Source organism: Cynoglossus semilaevis, chromosome 14 (genome assembly GCF_000523025.1).
Source record: "Cynoglossus semilaevis isolate Cse_v1.0 chromosome 14, Cse_v1.0, whole genome shotgun sequence".
Lineage (NCBI taxonomy): Eukaryota > Metazoa > Chordata > Actinopteri > Pleuronectiformes > Cynoglossidae > Cynoglossus > Cynoglossus semilaevis.
This window is the reverse complement of record NC_024320.1, coordinates 3228565-3246452: the sequence shown is the minus strand read 5'-3', so window position 1 is coordinate 3246452 and position 17888 is coordinate 3228565. Positions and strand designations below refer to the sequence as shown.

The 17888-nt window shown below is 40.7% G+C and overlaps 3 protein-coding genes across 9 annotated transcripts in view; 1 reads left to right on the top strand and 2 right to left on the bottom strand.

Moving 5' to 3' along the window:
• Positions 1–10142, bottom strand: wdr91 (WD repeat domain 91). 2 transcript variants are annotated; one of them, XM_008324441.3, is made up of 18 exons: positions 9924–10141; positions 9278–9414; positions 9004–9183; positions 8705–8912; positions 8528–8610; positions 8306–8415; positions 6191–6359; positions 5535–5723; positions 5126–5319; positions 4985–5039; positions 4396–4491; positions 3793–3887; positions 3291–3444; positions 3101–3209; positions 2830–2942; positions 2612–2719; positions 2210–2299; positions 1–270 (listed from the first exon to the last, which is right to left on the bottom strand). In XM_008324441.3, the coding sequence occupies exons 2-18, from the start codon at positions 9398–9400 to the stop codon at positions 106–108; spliced, it is 2241 nt and encodes a 746-aa protein (XP_008322663.1). In that variant the 5' UTR covers positions 9401–9414; positions 9924–10141; the 3' UTR covers positions 1–105. The 2 variants fall into 2 exon arrangements, with proteins under 2 accessions (XP_008322663.1, XP_016894326.1); XM_017038837.2 differs by lacking the exon at positions 5535–5723 and having other exon boundaries at positions 9924–10142.
• Positions 10143–10207: 65 nt separating this feature from the next.
• c14h18orf54 (chromosome 14 C18orf54 homolog) lies at positions 10208–15934 on the top strand. 6 transcript variants are annotated; one of them, XM_025061970.1, is made up of 15 exons: positions 10208–10362; positions 10725–10860; positions 10951–11092; positions 11181–11348; positions 12015–12126; positions 12213–12264; positions 12356–12518; positions 12615–12700; positions 13724–13832; positions 13921–13992; positions 14072–14132; positions 14932–14980; positions 15062–15220; positions 15298–15380; positions 15502–15934. In XM_025061970.1, exons 1-15 carry the CDS (start codon positions 10352–10354, stop codon positions 15656–15658), a joined length of 1560 nt encoding a protein of 519 aa, XP_024917738.1. In that variant the 5' UTR covers positions 10208–10351; the 3' UTR covers positions 15659–15934. The 6 variants fall into 6 exon arrangements, with proteins under 6 accessions (XP_024917738.1, XP_024917737.1, XP_008322658.1 ...); XM_025061969.1 differs by having other exon boundaries at positions 10209–10362; positions 12015–12117; positions 12365–12518; positions 13703–13832; XM_008324436.3 differs by having other exon boundaries at positions 10209–10362; positions 12015–12117; positions 13703–13832.
• Positions 15935–16166: 232 nt separating this feature from the next.
• LOC112488011 (bromodomain-containing protein DDB_G0280777-like) overlaps positions 16167–17888 on the bottom strand; it is a 2825-nt gene continuing 1103 nt past the window's right edge. The window contains exon 2 of the mRNA XM_025061968.1: positions 16167–17867. Within this exon, the coding sequence (XP_024917736.1) occupies positions 17014–17867 (854 nt within the window). The 3' untranslated portion in view covers positions 16167–17013. The remainder of the gene's footprint in view (positions 17868–17888) is intronic.

The window sequence follows — 17888 nt, the reverse complement described above, 5'->3', positions numbered from 1 at the left end:
TTTGAAATGCTCTGACAGAACTCGACGTTTTTTTTATTGTTCACATGATAAAATGTCCACAGGTAAAATCAGATTCTCCTCAGTAACCTTTGACCTCAAGACCGGTCAACACTTCTGAGCCAGCAGTGTGCTCAGTTTGATCTTTCCGTCCATGGAGGCCGTCAGACAGGTGCCACAGTCCACAGCAGAGCACCAATCCACGGTCACCACCGGGGCTTTGTGTCCACCCAGCGACAGCACGCTCTCCAGAGCTGGCTCCCCATTGGTCAGCTGGAATTAGGGGAATAAAAAGTAAAACAAATATAGTATGCACAGGTAAAAACAGTCGTGTTTTACAGATTAACCAAATGAAGGAGAAACTTTAGTGATAAAGTATTCAATAAAAAATGACATTTAATTTAAGTTACAGATTAACCAAATGAAGGAGAAACCTTAGTGATAAAGTATTTGATAAAAAATTACTAATTTAACATTTTAAATAATGTCCCTTAATAAAAAATTAAGGGACTAATTTAAAAATGTTAATATGTCCCTTAATAAAAAATTAAGGGACTCATTTAAAAATGTTAATAAGAAGGGAAATTAAAAAGCAATATACTGAGTAATGGCGGCAAACTATAGAGTCAAAATGTACAAAGTCGAAGGTATTTTAACTGTATGTGGCAATGCAGTAAAATAAAACCATTTTGGGAAGAGGTCAAAAAAAGCAATATATAAAAATATTTTAAAAGATGACGTACATACTAAAAGGATACGTCTACACATCTGTTTGAATTGTGTCTTTATACTAGGGTATTTGTATATAAGAAAATATCAATAAATATGTTAAAAAAAAGCAATATACTACTACCACTATGATGAAAGCTAAATTTATCTATAATATAAAATCGATGTACAGGATAAAAAAATTATAGCAATGAATGTGGATAAAATAAGTGAAGTATTCAGACCCCCTTAAATCTTTCACTCTGTTATATTGCAGCCGTTAGCTAAAATCATTCAAGTTGATTTTTTTTTTCCCTCATTAATGTACACAGCACCCCCTATTGACAGAAAAACACAGAAATGTCATTTTTGCAGATATATTAAAAAAGAAAAACTGAAATATCACATGGTCTTAAGTATTCAGACCCTTTGCTGTGACACTCATATTTAACTCAGGTGCTGTCCATGTCTTCTGATCCTCCTTGAGATGGTTCTACTCCTTCATTGGAGTCCAGCTGGGTTTGATTAAACTGATTGGACTTGATTAGGAAAGGCACACACCTGTCTATATAAGACCTTACAGCTCACAGTGCATGTCAGAGACAATGAGAATCATGAGGTCGAAGGAACTGCCCAAGGAGCTCAGAGACAGAATGGTGGCAAGGCACAGATCTGACCAAGGTTACAAAACACAAAACAAAACAAACTGAGCAATCAAGGGAGAGGAGCCTTGGTGAGAGAAGAACCCAAAGATCACTGTGGCTGAGCTCCAAAGGTGCAGTGGGGAGATGGGAGAAAGTTCCACAAAGTCAACCATCACTGCAGCCCTCCACCAGTCGGGGCTTTATGACAGAGTGGCCAGACGGAAGCCTCTCCTCGGTGTAAGACACATGAAAGCCCGCATAGTTTGCTAAAAAACACCTGAAGGACTCCAAGATGGTGAGAAAATTAGATTATCTGGTCTGATGAGACGAAGATTGAACTTTTTGGCCTTAATTCTAAGCATCATGCTGTGGGGGTGTTTTTCAGCTGCAGGGACAGGTCGACTGGTTGCAATTGAAGGAAAGATGAATGGTTCACCTTCCAACAAGACAATGACCCTAAGCACACAGCTAACAACCAACATTCACCATCCAACCTGATGGAACTGGAGAGGATCCCCAAATCCAGGTGTGAAACACTCGTTGCATTATTCCCAAAAAAACTCATGGCTGTATTAGCTCAAAATGTGCTTCTACTAAATACTGAGCAAAGGGTCGGAAGACTTATGACCATGTGATATTTTGGTTTTTCTTTTTTAATACATCTGCAAAAATGTGTTTTTCTGTCACTATCGAGTGCTGTGTGTACATTAATGAGGGAAAAAAAAATCAACTTGAATGATTTTAGCAAAAGGCTGCAATATAACAGAGTGAAACATTTAAGGTGGTCTGAATACTTTCCGTACTCACTGTAAATACAAAGAGAACTGAGGACGATGGTATCAGAGATGAAGGTAACTCACTCTGTAAATGATTCCTCCAGAGTTGGAGCAGGTCAGGACGTGTTGCCCTTCAGAGTCAAAAGCAAAAAGTCGACCTCGAGGAACCTGAACCTGAGCAAAAAAACGTGTCAGATTAAAGCATTCATTCATCTACAAATTCTTTATTTAATCCATTTATTAAAAAATATTAATGATTGATTTTTATGCTAATACTTTGGGACAACCAACAGAAAAATGTTTTAGATTAAAAAACTTTGATCTCTGGGTAAAAGTTACATTTGACCACCAGAGGGCGACATCACTCGTTACTAAAACATGTCTGACAGCGAGTCTGTGGGAAAATAAGCTTCAAACAGGGAATTTGCCATGAAACGTAAAGTTCCATAATCACGTTAAGATGAAACGGTTGCCATAGTAACTTACTTGTTTGTATCCACTATATCCTGACAGAACAAAGGGTCCGGTGGCGTCGTTAGGTAAAACCTGCTCTGACTGCTTCACCCCACACTTGTGGATGTTCCACTGTATGAACTGTAAACACACAGATGAATTAACTTTGACTGACATTATATATGGAACTCTACTTTACTGTCATTATTGACTTTTCAAAAAAAAAAAATTAAAAAAAATCATAATTTTACCTTTCCATCTTCTCCGATGCTGAACACAGTGTTTTCATCGTAACTGAACTCTACACTGTAAACCTCTCCATCATGGGCTCTCCAGCTCATGGCACTATCGTAGCGCTGCATATCTGCATCACAGCCAGATGAGACAGGGATTATGATAAAATTATGAACATCAGCAAATCAAAATTTATCAGCAAAAAGTAGCTACTATAGCTATAGTATTTCTTTAGTAGCTAAAGAAATACCATAGCTACTATAGTATTTCTTTATTCATTATACCGACCAAACAGCCGGATGACCCCGTCAGCAGCTCCGGTCACCAGCAGGTTTCCGTTGTGATTGAAGGCTGTGCAGTTGACGGCGACCGGATCAGGCTCTAAAGAAAACTGGAGCTGTGACACAGAGGAAATGGTGTTAAAAAGGAAAAGCAGGGAGAACGTGAGCCGTCTGCTGTTGTCAAGTTGATTTCCAACCTGCTGTTTGACTGTCTTGGTGTCCCAGAGAAGCAGTTTTCCAAACACTGGCAGCGGCAGTCGAGGAGCGGCCTCAACATATCCGGGTCGAGTGACAGCCGCTGCCGAACAAACGAACGACGAGCCGCTGGGACTGCACGCCAAAGACAATATACTGAGGGAGAGAGGAGAATCTTATAAGCCAATACTGTGATATGTAGTACTGTGCAAAGTTGTTAGCCTTGGTTTAGATTTCTTTGAGCAAATGTAGAGAAAGCAGCTCATTCTCTACATTAATGTTTTTTTTGTTTTTTAAGATAACCCTACGTAAAAGATGAAAATACCTGGAGCCCTACAGTCACTGCATTATGTGAGTCTCACCATTAGATGTCACTAATTCTCATAAAGTTGACCTTCTCACCATTAGATGTCACTAATTCTCACGAAGTTGACCTGGTTAATATATATTGTGGTGAGACTGGGGTCATGGCTTTGTCAGGTGAGCTGTGATGTCACTTCCTACCGTGGATGTGTTTCGTCGATGTTCATCTCATAAAGATTCTTCTTGGCGTCCGTGTCGTACAGCCGCACCGTTCCAACGCCGCTGCCCAGTAACAGCTAAACAGACACATGAGGACAACCAACGTGAGCTCTTTGCTGATGTTAGTCAGGCCTTCAGAATTCAGTGTAGGATGGGTGTAAAATGAAACAGGAAGGAGTTTTGACGCTAACGGAATTTGTGGCGGGAATTTTCATAAGCATTTCAACGAGGTTACTCTGAAGTCTGTGTCCTGTTAAATCAGTGGTTCTCAGTTATTTTCTGTCATGCCCCCCACCCCCTCCTTGGGGACAGAAATTTGTACACACCCTCCCGTACCTACAACCCACGAAATGAAACACTATGGAGAACCTGATAACGTATATTCTTATCTGCACAAACCACTGTATGAGTTGCTGCCACCTAGTGTCTGGAGGCTTGTTATCATTACAGCATTACAGTAGTGGTACACTTATGTCCAGTGTGCCATATTCCACTGGAAGACCCTCACGTCCCCACCTCACCACAGTCCACCAGGGGGCCCCGCCCCACTATTTGAGAAGTACTGTGTTAGATTGAGTTGCATACCAGCCTGTCAGGTTTGGTGGCCCACTCCAGGGACAGCAGCGGGGATTTAGACATGATGGTGGCTTTGGTCTGTATGATGGGGTTGAAGCTCCACACCTGAGGAAGAAGAGGAGGAAGAGGAGGAGGACTATGACTTTGGTGCAAAGAAGAGGAGGAGGAGGAGGAGGAAAACTATGACTTTTGGTGCGTGGTGACATGTGATTTTTTTCTTTTCAAATCACAACAAACACTAAGAAGACCTTCACACCGGAACAATCAGAGGCAGAGTCGACCATAGAGCCATTTTGGTGTCCTGGGTGAAATTCAAGTTTGGTGTCGCTACCGCCCCCTTTACTCAAGCATCCAAAATTGAATTAAATTACAGACGAACACAGGGTCTTGAGAGCTGTCTGTTCTGTGTAGTCACAACAGATAGTTCTGTTCTTTTGGTGTCTGTTTTTTTTAGCCCTTGGCTATTGCCTGGGTCAAGGAACCACACCACCGGTCAGTTGCCGGCAAAGAGCTTTTACTCCAGCCTCTGTCTGAGTAAATGACCTCTGGTTTGTTTAAAGTGGACAAAATAAAAAGAAGTTGTGGTGTGAAAGTTCACCTTGATGACTCCATCTACATCCAAACTGGCAATCCTGCGCCCCGAGCAGTCGACTCTGGACACAGGAGGAAGAGGAGAGAAGGTGACTCTGTGGAAGGTGAGACTATGAGTGACGGCGGTGTGTCACGGTCGACCACAGACCTGCAGTGCATGATGGAGGAATGGTGCTCCCCGTACTCCTCCTGACTCAGTTTGATGAAAGGCTGTTCCACAGACAGGCTTTCGCCCTCTGCTGCTCCTCCACCGTTCTTGCTGGTCAAAGAGGAGTCGGTAACGTCGCTGCAGGCGTCAGCAGGAGGCTCCACCTCCCCGGCGTCGCCCTTCTTCTCTGGCGTCTAAACGTTACACAGGAATAGAGGAGTTTCATTTTAGTCACACGAAGGGCTGTACAAATGGGGACGTTTTTCCAAAAATAGTTGAATGTCCTGATTTTAGGTTCCTTAAATATTTGTAAAAAAAAAAAAAAGAAATCGGTCGAACGCTACTAATGTGGTCCTGAGTCTCCCCCGTTGTTTGTTTTGCCTCTTTGACGGAGTTTGTGGTCAAATACCTGAGGTGATGGTTTGGAGAAGAGCTCCTTCCTCTCTTTCTCGTAATCCTTGATTTTCTTGTGTCGTGGATGTGTCACCTGGTTGCTGACTGTTGCTGCCGACTGGGAGCTCACTGGCTCAATAACTGAAGTCTGACTGACGACAGGCTTCACCTCCCTCGTTTGCATCGCTTCTTTTGACTTTGCGGGCTACGAAAAGACATTTTTTTTAAACACAAGAGGAATCTGGCGAAGAACCCACAGTCAAGGTCATACTGGCACTTTTGAAATTGTCAAAAAGAAATATCTAGGGAGGTCCATTATTATCTTTTGGCCGATATTGTGCGAACATTTCCGATTCCGATATATGTAGCCGTTTCACTTTCACTGCAACTATTTTTATGTCACATTGCGTTATCTGGCTTTCATTATCGGAGAAGAAACCAATAACGATTCGTAAGCATGCTGACATGTTTTGCTGATACTATCAGACATCCCTGGTTATACAGTATCTATGGTCAACTGTTCCCTCATCGCACAACCTTGGTTGCCTGGGGCGCCATCTAGTGGACAAAAGAAAATATGCAGGCAACATGGCCCAGTTTGCACTGTTGGCATTACACCTGACAGTCTCTATCATTCCACTGGTTGGAGTATGCTCTGTGCTCTGCTCTTACCTGACCAGTCGGCTCTTTCCTGCTCGCTGCTGCCTGATTTGGCGATGACCCGGAGGAGACCTGCTGTGATTTTCCAGGTGTGCGTCGGCCCTGTGGTAGCAATGTCGCAAAGAAGTTTCTGGAAGGCGTGGTGGCAGTGGTGACGACTCGCTGACTTGACACCAAGTCCCTGGAAAAGTAAAAAAAAATAGTTTTATATTTACTGCTCTTTGCTATGCCGACCTCTGATTGACCTCAGTGATGGTCTTCTGATTGTCTCATTTAAAAGTGTAAAAAAAAAAAAAAGTCTCCTGTTGCCTCACGACTGTTGATGTTGCCATCTTTGAGGAATATTACAAATTTTACTTTCAGATTTGTTACTGTTTTAAATTAGGGTTTAGTCAGAGATGTGATGATAGAACATTGTGTTTCCGTCCCTGAGTGTATTAAAGAACCAGTGGTAACATTTTAAAAAATGTATAGTGATAGGTATAGAAATGTGCAAAAATGACAATCAAATTAAATTTATGTTGTGAAAAATCTATTTTTATAATATTTGAAACTAGGTTTTAAATTGCATTATGTGTGTGTTACCATTAGATGTCCAAAAAACAGGAACTGGAAGTCAAGTTCTATACTGATGATGCCAACCTTTATATATGACAGTATATTTTAGTCCCAAATACTTTGATTGCTTTACCTTCTTGCTAATAATAAAATGACTAATTGTATTAATATATTTGGGAGACATATAAAATAAATACATTTGTACTACATTGATCCCATATTTGGGGAAATTGTTGTTACCAGCAGGTATCATGTTAACAGGCTGCCCCTAGCAAGCACCAAGCATGTGGTTCTTCTGGGAAATCAAACCCAGGACTCTCTGCTTCCGAGGCAGGCGTGCTAACCGCTACACTATGGAACTGATATTAACTGAAATGTTTCGTCTGTAGCCCATAATTCAGTTTTCTGTCAGTGTGAAACACCCGTAATTAGAAAACGGACCGTGCTGACAAGAAACAACAATTCATCAGGTGAATTGTTTATTTAGCAACAACAATTGCATCACAACACACAGTGTCAAACAGCATAAATATTGTAACATAAACAATAACTTACGTAAAGCCTTTAAAACAAACAGCAGCTGTTTTTTTTTCCATTAAAGTGCCTGGATTATTATTTTTCTGAAAGTCTTTTAAAAAGTACGTTAAGCCTGTTAAAACTTTGCAGACAATAATTTACCCAAATTTTTCCCTCTCTCCTCAACACTATCATCATCATCAAGTACCCTGCAGTGAGAGGTCGAGAACATCACTCCGTGCCATTTTAACTGTTCAGTTATTTAAGTTACCACACAAGAGGATTCTCCGATTATTTACTACATAACTCTGAGCAACATTTAGACACAAATCTCTATTCTCAAATGAAGTGTCACATTTACACTTTTTAGTTTTATTCCTTTAACAACAATAGCCTTAGGTGTTTTAAATCTCAGTACGACCCGATCAGAGTCAACGGGAAACCAATGCTTGACTCACTTTTTCTTTTTTCAAATCTCAGTACGACCCGATCAGAGTCAGTTTTTTTTTTTTAGAACACTCCCTCGAAACAAAGTCCAATATGAAAATCCAATCATGACACATGGGAAATGTTGGTCTACCACTGGTGTTTCCTTGGTGTCTTTGAATAAAACCAGCTGAAAGATTTCAAGGCTTTAATTTTCCACAACTAAATGTGTCTGTTTGGACTTTTGTGAGACAGAGAGTGGTTAATTAAAATAGAGCCAAATTCAGCTTCCTGTTGGATCTCCCTGCTGCCGATCCAGCTTCCGTCTCTCAGACTGATGCTTTCAATGTCTTTGTGAAACGGAAACTCAAACACACGTTATGGAAAACCAAAAATTGAATCTTTCTAATTTTCAAAGACAACAAAGACGACCGCCTCCGTGAGCCCATCGTTTACACTGGATGATCTTACGACTAAAAACGTAAGATACGTCTTGAATAAAGAGAGGAAAGACAAAATCTGCCGCCCTGTTAAAGGCATGGCTGGTCATAACCTCCTTTTGATCTTGAATACCACCGACATTGGCCACCTTAGTCATCAGTAAAGACAGTGATGTTAGTGTCTCACAGCTCAGTGTCTCCCAGACGATCCATGTTCTGGACGTATGCCGGCAGTTTGTGGTGGACAATTTCTTCTCCCTCTCTCTGTTCCCGACTTTCTGTCTGGAGAGCAAAAAGCTGGAGGACACATGAAGAAAAGAAAGAAACAGACCGGTAAGATGCAAAATTCTTCCCATCGCACCACAGATAAGGACAACATTTCAGAAATTTGATGTGTATTTTCTCGCACAATCTGCCGCAGCTGTTCGTTCTCCTCCACCAGACTCATCATCTTTTGGACCTCTGCATCAAAACTCAACAGGACAGGCTGAGGTGGAACACAGTTAAGGACTGGACGCAGAAAATCAACGTTTTGCAGAAAGACAACATGGACAGATGAGGAGCTGTGTGTTCAGTTAAAGGATATGCATACACTGAAACAGAACGGACAGGAAGTTGTGCAGAGAAACGAGGAAGATGTCAGCCCACTGCCGAGAGAAGTACGCCGAAAAGGTGGGGTTCTGCTCCGGGGAGGGGATGAATGGGAGAATGAACCAATCCCTCCACTCCGGCTGACCCTGGAGCTCCAACGCTTGCTTTTGGAAGAACTCCTGTGTCTTTTCCAGGTTTCCTTTCTGGAGGAATCATCGGATAAATGACTGGTTTGGAACACAGAGATTTTTAATTTTAACTTGAATTCTGTGTAACTTTGGTTGATGTTTTTACCTGAACGGTGTTGATGACGTAGTATCTGTACAGACTAGTCCTCAGCTTGTTCACTGTGGATTTGTAAATGTCCTCCAGTCTGGAGAAGAGACGTCTGTCCAGATAAATCCAGTACTCCTTCAGCCCGAGTAAGTCAAAGCTGTGGATAAACTGCAGCAACTGATCGATGACCTTGTCCACCTGTTAAAAAAAGAAAAAAGAAAAAAAAGGTCTTTCTAGTTTCCTTCGGAAAGATACAAACTTAAAACTAATAAGTCCAACAAAGACACTTTACCCTGAAACCTTTCTCCTTGTCCGCTTTAATCTCGATGTCCAAGTGTTTCAGTGTGTTGGTGAAGCCACGGTAAGTCAGATATTCCCTCACATGTTCATCTGTCCTCTCTACTGCGAACGCCATGTTGACTTCAAACCCTGAAAAATACATTTAGCACATGGTTAGTGATCACGCATCTTCTCTTGTGACTGATGATCTGGCTACACGTCTAGAGCAGTTGTTAAACATAATGGCACAATTTCAAATGCACACTCTTCAGGACACAGCTGTCAGAGCTAACCAAGTGTAAGAGCCACGAAACGCGTTTCATAACCTCTTTTTTCACTAACATAAAATAACACCGTTAAACACTGACTGACTATTCAGACAGGGGTGCAATGAAGAACCAATGGATTGCGAGGCATAAAATATATCGATATAGAAACTACATCATCTTGAATATTAAATGTTTGCAAATAAAACTCCATTCAAAATATTACATAAAATCTACATAAGCGCACGCCCTCAGCCGACTAAGTTATGGCGCTGGGAGGAAGCAACGTTTTAATAAAAGGCTGTCGTGAGTTATTTAAAAACACAATCAATGTTTTTAAGCATCTGAATCAGAGAGTTAATAAGAGCTAAATATGTTTTAAAATTAACATACCTGATCCGTGTACTGTTCGGTCGACTTAATTTCACGCGGAGTTCCAATGGGACAAAAACATCAACATGTACACATAAACAACTGCAACTTCATAAAAAATTTAAATTAACATTGTTCTTATCCGACATTTATGTTTTAACCCCGCTGACATTTCTAAACCGCGTTTAAACTTAAAAAAAAAGAGGGACGAAATGCTTTGATTCTTCCTGTTGTGTTTGCCTCCTGACTGTCACGTGACGTACTCACATGGTCACGTGACAGTTGGAGACATAGACGACAGAATGCCCTCTGTTGGTTTGAGGGTGTCATTACATTAAAGTGGAGCAGAACCATGCTAACTTTGAAAGCTGATTCCAGACCTGCTGAGTTCACAGCCCGGGAGTTTTAAAAAAATATTGACATCTAACAACATTTTGGAAAATGTCGAAATGATTGAAAGGTAAGTTAAAATATTTCTACTGACGTGATTTGACTTCCTGTTAGTAACCGCTTTAGTTATTACGTTAGCAACAGTGTTGCGTTTTAAAAAACGTAAGGAAACTAAATTAATCTGTGACGTTAGCATGTTCACTGAATATATAATTACTAATTGTATATACTAATTTTACTAACAACACGTTTTAGCTGTTACCTCGATGTGCTGTCGTCTACTCTGTGTTCTTTATTCAGTTAAAGAAACTTTACGTAAGGTTTTTATTGTTTAGCTTAGCAACCTGTCGTCATAAAGCTATGTTAAAATCTTGAAAATGGATGGAGAGTTGTATGCTTAATGGTAACGTACTCCAACTTATGTTCGAGCAGAATGGACTCCGACAGCCAGTTCGAGGAATCCCTGTCTCCAGAGTCCACAGTCACCTCCCTGCTGTCGAGCTCCGGCCGTCTGAAAAGCAGCCTGTTGCCCCCTGAATGCACCACTACATTCAGATTTAAAAACAAGGTTCGTTTTGCGTTTCTACTTCTTCACACTATTCTAGAGAAAGTACGTAGCAAAATAAATGAATATAACGCCGTTTCTTAACTACTGCAGGACTACGGCTCTGCCTCAGATGCTCTGGACGCGTACATTGCAGACTTCGATAACAGTTGTCAGAGATGCAAATCACAAACAGGAAGACTCGTTCTGCCACAGAGCCCTCCACCCTCATTGAGAAAACCCAGAAACAGAGATGGTAGGTCAACATGGGGGTGACTCCACTGATAGGTACCGGTTAACGTTTGTCCTGTTAACATTTCGCTGTGTGTTTGCCCATACTGTAGTTCTCCGGGAGAGTCTGACAGAGCGGGAACTGGACTATTTGAACCTGCCCGTCAGTTCTGTCCTCCGCTGTGCTACAGAAGACCGACTCTCAATGACAACAGACGACCTCCTGTCGATACCACACGATGGTTCTCTGCCCGTCACCCGCACCTCTGCCTTCATCCAAGGTTGTTTTTTTTTTTACTGCATTGTTTAACATTTATGCCTTTATCCAAGGTCCCTAAAGGCATCACCGCTGCTGCTTACTTGGACTTAGACTTGGACTTTTTTTATTGTCATTGCACAAAAACACAAAAAACAGTGAGTCTGGCAACGAAATGTCGTTGCTTGGCAACTGGAGTACACAGTACAAAGTACACAGCTTGTAGGCCATGAGTGACTACTTTGAGGTATGGCTATGTATATATATATATATATATATGTGTGTGTGTGTGTGTGTGTATAAATATGTATATATGTGTATATATATATTATATATAACATGCAAAACAAAATAGTGTGAAATATAAACTAATAGGTAAATATACATATAAACAGTCTGGAATTGACAAATGTAAACAGGAAAAAATAAATAATAGTGCATGAAGTCTATACATGAAATTCTGTACCATGAAAATAAGTCTAAATTGCAGCAGTGTTCCAACTATTGCACAGTGATATTACACTTTTAACTTCTCACTGACATTTTCACCTTTACCTGGTTTTCTTCTCTAAGAGATTTTTAAGTATTAAATTCTTTAACCTTCATGTAGAGTAAATTCATTATGACTTGATATGTGAGTTGCTTAATAACCAATGATAACAGTATTTGTCTCATTTGTCTTTGGATGCAGGTCTCCTGTCTCGGTCTGGAGCCCCTACACTCCAATGCCCCCACTCCTGCAAAGGATGTAGATCCTGTGCTGGACTGCACCATCAACTAGCACAGACGCCCAGGTGCTCCAGGTTGATGATGGAGATGACTGCCCTGACAGCTTTGTCTTGTTGGTTCTATAGAGTTCTATATCCCTTTTCCCTCTTCTTCTCTCCAGGAGCAGAGGTCAGTCAGGAGCATATAAAGATTTTCCCACAAGGGCTCATAAGGTCAGACATTATTTCATAATGAAGGCAGCTGATGGTCAAGTATCAAAATGAATGGATCTAAATATTTTCAATGACTGTACCTTTGCTCTAGTCCAATCAGAGGTCAGCAGCGTCAGAGTGGGTGGAGCCATCTTTTTCCATCTTCCCCCGGATGAACCGAACATCTGATCTAAAGTGCCCGACCTGGGTTGATGACTGTGTCGGCAGCGAACCTCTGCAGCCCTTAGAATCAAAGCTCTGGGATCAAGGCCCCAGTAAAACACTGACTGTGAAGCATTGACATTGAACATTCAATTTGGATTCAGTTTTTGTAACTCAATGTATATTCTTTTGTTTCCTTCTCACTTAAGTGTGTTCACAACCTGCACCAAGAGGTGGCGCTCCATCCTGGGTGGAAGAGCTTGAGGAGGATGATGTCGACATGAAGCGTTCACAGGTGAGAAAAGCAAAAAAAAAAAAAAACACTCAGTTGTGGGAAATTGAACTATTTCTATTTTTAAATTGATGAGGATGCTTCTGTCGACATTATACATATATATACAGTATATATATATTTATTTTTATTAAAACATAGAACCTCAAGGTTGCTAACCAAGAAAGAAACTTTTTGTCTCACGGACCAAAATGAGGTTCAAAATTTGACCAAATTAAATAAAATGGACAAGTATAAATCTAAACTCAATGATTATTTGGTGCATTTGTTGTTTGCTGCCATCTAGCGGCATCATTCTTCTAATGCAGTGTCAAACTTATTTTCATTGGGGGGGGGCCACATCAGCAATATGGTTGCCCTTGAAGTGCCGGTCGTTACTATATGGATGCAACAACTCCATAACATATTAATTATTAAAAAATCTGCAATTGATTAATATGTATTCAAGGTACAACTGTTGCACACTATGTCATAAAAAAACTGTTAATTCATCAGGTAAAGAAACTTGCATTCAAATCAAAATGTTCAAGTAATTTAAAAGAATCAGACAACAATCACATCTCAGTGCAGAACTGTATAACTTAGCTTATTAACCTCTGAATCACATCTCAGTGCAGAACTGTATAAGTTAGCTTATTAACCTCTGCAGGCCACACAAAATAAGTTGGTGGGCTGCGTTTGGCCCCCGGGCCTTGAGTTTGAGACGTGTTGTAATACATAAAACGGTTTGGTGCCCGGATTAGAAAGCCCAGTGAGCCGTATCTGGCTTACGGCCCATAGTTTGTCCAGGTCTGATCTGAACAATCACGACTGTTAATGTTTACAAAATGGGAAATATACAACATAATGACGCAGCTCTAACCTTAACAAAACAAAAACTCACCAACAAATAACTTTAATAGTGTTTGTTTTTACTACACACACCAATATTTCATGCCAGCACTGTCAGCAGTTTACCTTTGATGTTTTGGGAGATTTCTGGAATTTATTTTTTGTTTGTCAAAGGAAAGTGAAATCCTGTTCCAGGTGGACAGTCAGCTGTCACTCCGAGATCTGAGGCATCAGTTTGACGACCACATCTCTCGTCTGGCTGCAGAAAGAAAAAGCTCAGACGTCATGGAAACATCATTCAGAGGTGAAGAAAACTGTCTTCAAGTTTTCAGTTAATCTGATTGACATTTGGTTGGGAAGAAACAAACAAACAAAACATTTCCTTCTGCCAGACAAAAGGATTGAGTCCCTGATCCTCAAAGCAGACCAGGTCCTGAACTCTCTGTGTCAGAGCCGTGAAGCAGGTGCAGTGGATTAGTTTAGTTAAACCACAGTTCAGTCTTTATTTTGGAACTAAAATCCTGCTTCTGTTCTGTTCTGAAGGGACGTCAGTGAACGCGGAGGAGCTGCTCACTTCTTCCTCACATCGTCCCTCATCCGTGCTGTAAGTTTTTAAAAATGACTAAATTCTGTTTTGTGAATAATAATAATAATTCAAAGAGTTTTTTTTTTTTCCTCTCAGAAATTTTTTGCAGACTCTTACAAATATCTGCATGTGATTTTGTATCCTTATTTTTATCTTTAAAAAAAGAGTGTGACATATTAGTGCAGAACTGTTTATTCATACAGGACTCCAATAACAAACCAATCAATTAATGAGAATAAAAACGATGTGCAACTACATTGATAATGAACAGATCAGCTTGAATCATTTGACCTTTTCTTTCTGTAGTCACTGTAAAAATAAAAATGTACATATGTGAAAAAACATCAATGTGTGACATATTAGTGCAGAACTGTTTAATCATACAGGACTCCAATAACAAAGACAGAGTTAAATACAACGAAACATGTTAATAATAAACGATATGTTCATTTAAGTTCATTCATTCAACAAACCCCATCCATTCCACAGTCATCTAACATGTTTGAAGACTTTATTTACACTTGACTAACACTAGTTTGAAATGATACAGTTCAAATAAATCTTTGAACATTACTGTTAGTGTTTGTTTTTTTTTAATGAATCATACGTTGATGTTGCAAAGTCCTGGGATTAACTTTACCAAGTTCATCTAATATTTCTGGAAACTTCTGGAAGCTTTTCATTCTACAGTAAAATGTAATTCTGTGAATCCTTTCTTCAATTGTCATGTCTGTCCTTAAAATATTTACGTGGATATATACAGGGTTTTTATTTCAATTCATGCTTTGTTTTGGTTTTTTTTTTTGTTGGACTTCAGGGACTCAGCAGCAGGGGGCAGCAGAACAACTCAGAACACAGGAGCTGAGGTGAGTTGAAAGTCCTGCTGCTGGATTGTCTTTATTCTGACTTCAGTTTCCTTCATCCGTCTCCTGTCTTGTGTCTTCCAGACCCCAGACAGTTGTCTTCCTGGTCCAGTAGAGGCTCTGAAACAGATGCTGTTCAGACTGCAGGCTGTGGAGGCCAAGCTTCAGCATCAAGAAGGCGAATCACCAAATTCTCCAAGGAAGCCTGAGAGGTTGGAGACAGAGGAGACGCCAGTGAATCAGGTTTGAGAGTTTAAAAAAAAAAAGAAGACCCTGAAGGCACCACCACAGATGTTTCAAACACATGACAAATGTTTCAGGTTTATGACACTGGGCCTGTGTTTCAGTGGACTGATGGAGAAGCAGACCTGGACAGTTTGAGTGGTGGACTGTCATTACAGAGGTAAGAACCACCAACTAAACCAGTGTGTCCATCAGGACCAGAGGTTAGGATTTTATTTTTAAAGCGTTTGTTTGTTGTACTGACGGTAAAAATAAACACGACCGCACGTTTTTCACTTCAGGGCTCTTCATCACCTGAACCGTCTGAAGCTGCTGGTGGAGGAACCCGGAGAGAAGAGGAGGAAGAGTGAGGAAGTCAAAGATGACGATGATGAAGGACGCTACTCTTCCTCATCTGCTGACGGCACGCCGTTTGTGCTGAGAACAAACGCTCTTTAACCTGAACGTTTTTGTCATCACAGGAATGTTTTTTTTTCCTGTTCAGCACATTAGAACGTTCAACGGGACGTTTGACCAAAGAGCAAAAAAACATCCAGAGCACCTTTTGTGTAAGATGTAAGAATATACAGTATTCTAGGTGTAGAGGGAGGCACTGACCCCTACTGCTGTCCGCCGTAACTGCAGTCAGCTATGTCCTAGTAGCTCATTTAACTTCTCTACAGCGAAACAATTAACAGTTCTTATACGATTAAATATATTTGTCAAAACCTTTCAGTAATGGTATGTTTTTATCTTTTATTTATATTAAAACTTCACTAGCGTGTTGCTATGCTAGGCAAATCTAGCATCCAGTTTGGGAAAAATCAATAACTGTTCTGCCGCTTCTGGTGCCAGTTAAAACCAAATGAAGGATTTAAACAAGTCACTGGACAAAGCTAGGTGGCGCTATCGGTGATGTTACCCAACTTCCACGTGATAACGTAACATTTATTGTCTGTGGTTTTGCCAATTATAATAATTGTCTTTATTTCGTATGTTTTATCTTGTACTTTTGGTAAGACATACCTCAAAAGGATGGGCGAAGTTTGTGTGTTCAGTAATGGCTAAATGGAGCAATCAGACACAAGCTAGGTTATAGGCTAATGTGAAACCAAAGTTTCTGATGTTTATTTTTCAAATATATATATATATATAAATATATATATATATATATTCAACACTTAATCAATCAGTGGTCTTGCAGCAAGTCAGTAGCACTAACATTTCTTTCGACAGTGTGGCTTTTCCAAAACTTTCCAAAACAACAGAAAAGTTTAATTTGTTGTAATATACAACTTCACCTCTAGACTTCAGGTCATTCTACACAGTGGTCCTTAAAAAACCTGGTGTATTTTGTGTGTTCTGAAATAAGATGTGAAGGGACCTCTACCCAGACATCATCATAATATTCTTGTTTAATCAATTATTAGTAATTATTAATCACTAATGTCATTGAAACGTGCTAGGACTTTTTTAACACAAATGTAAAACTTTTTCAATAAATTATATGTAAAAAACGCGTGTATCTGTACAGTATATATATATATATTTAGTGTCTTTATATATGTACATGTTCTGCTCCTGTAGGGGGCAGTAGCTCAGAAACGTTTCCTTTTTTCCAACCTGTCTAAATACTGGCGTCAAGTTCTGATCTCTCTTATCTTAGGTACGCACTGTGTATTTCTACATGTTCTCATCGATAGTTGCAGCTGTAGTTATTAGCATTAGCATTAGCACTATGCATAAAGTAAAGCTGGACCTCGAAACGTGGGTGAGAAAGGGAGCCACCTGCCAACATTTTGGGAGATAGCGCCTCACTGATTTAGGCAGAGTCCCTGTCTTCCACCACTACAGCTGCAGAGCAGCTTTCTTTGACGTAACTGATGGAGCTGGTGGATCACACAGGTCTGAGAGAAGGGACTGGGGATCTTGGGTTTACGAATGATCTTAGGAATTTGATTCTTTATCTGCTGGAGCTTCAGCTGATGATACTTCAAATGCTTCATCTTCATCTCACTACGGTTCACCTGCTGAGGCTTCTCCTGCTGAGGCTTCGCCTCCTGAGGCTTCGCCTCCTGATGTTCCTCGAGCTGAGGCTGTTTCTGCTGAGGCTTCAGCCGCTGATGCTGCTTCTGCTGAGGCCTGACCTGCTGTTGTTCCCCCTGCCCGGGTGTTTCTTGGTCTTCCGTCCGCTTATGCTTCACATGTTTAATCTTCACCTCATTACTGTTAAGCTGCTGTTTTTTTACCTGTTGCTGCTCTCGCCGTTGAGTCTTGACCTGCTGGTTCTTCTGGTGCTTCTTCAGCTGATGAAGATTAATCTTGCAGTTGCTCGAGTGGTGAGGGTTCAACCGCGGCTGGTCCTCTGGCTGGGGCTTCCCTTGCTGATTCACCTCCTGCTGACCGTTCATCTTGTGTCGATGCAAGTGCTGAGACTTGGCCTGCTGAATGTCTTCCTGCTTAAACTGTTGAAAATCGATCTCGTAATAGTCCAACTTCTGAGTCTTTGCCTGCTGAGGTTTCACTGGCTGACTCTCCCCCTGCTGGGGCTTCGGCTGTGGCGACTTCAATTGCTGCGAGTCCGTCTCTGGGAGATTTACCTGTTGAGGTTTAACTTGCTGAGGCTCCACCTGTTGAACCCGCATTTGTTGGGGCTTCACATGCTGAATCTTTATCTGTTGGAGACTAT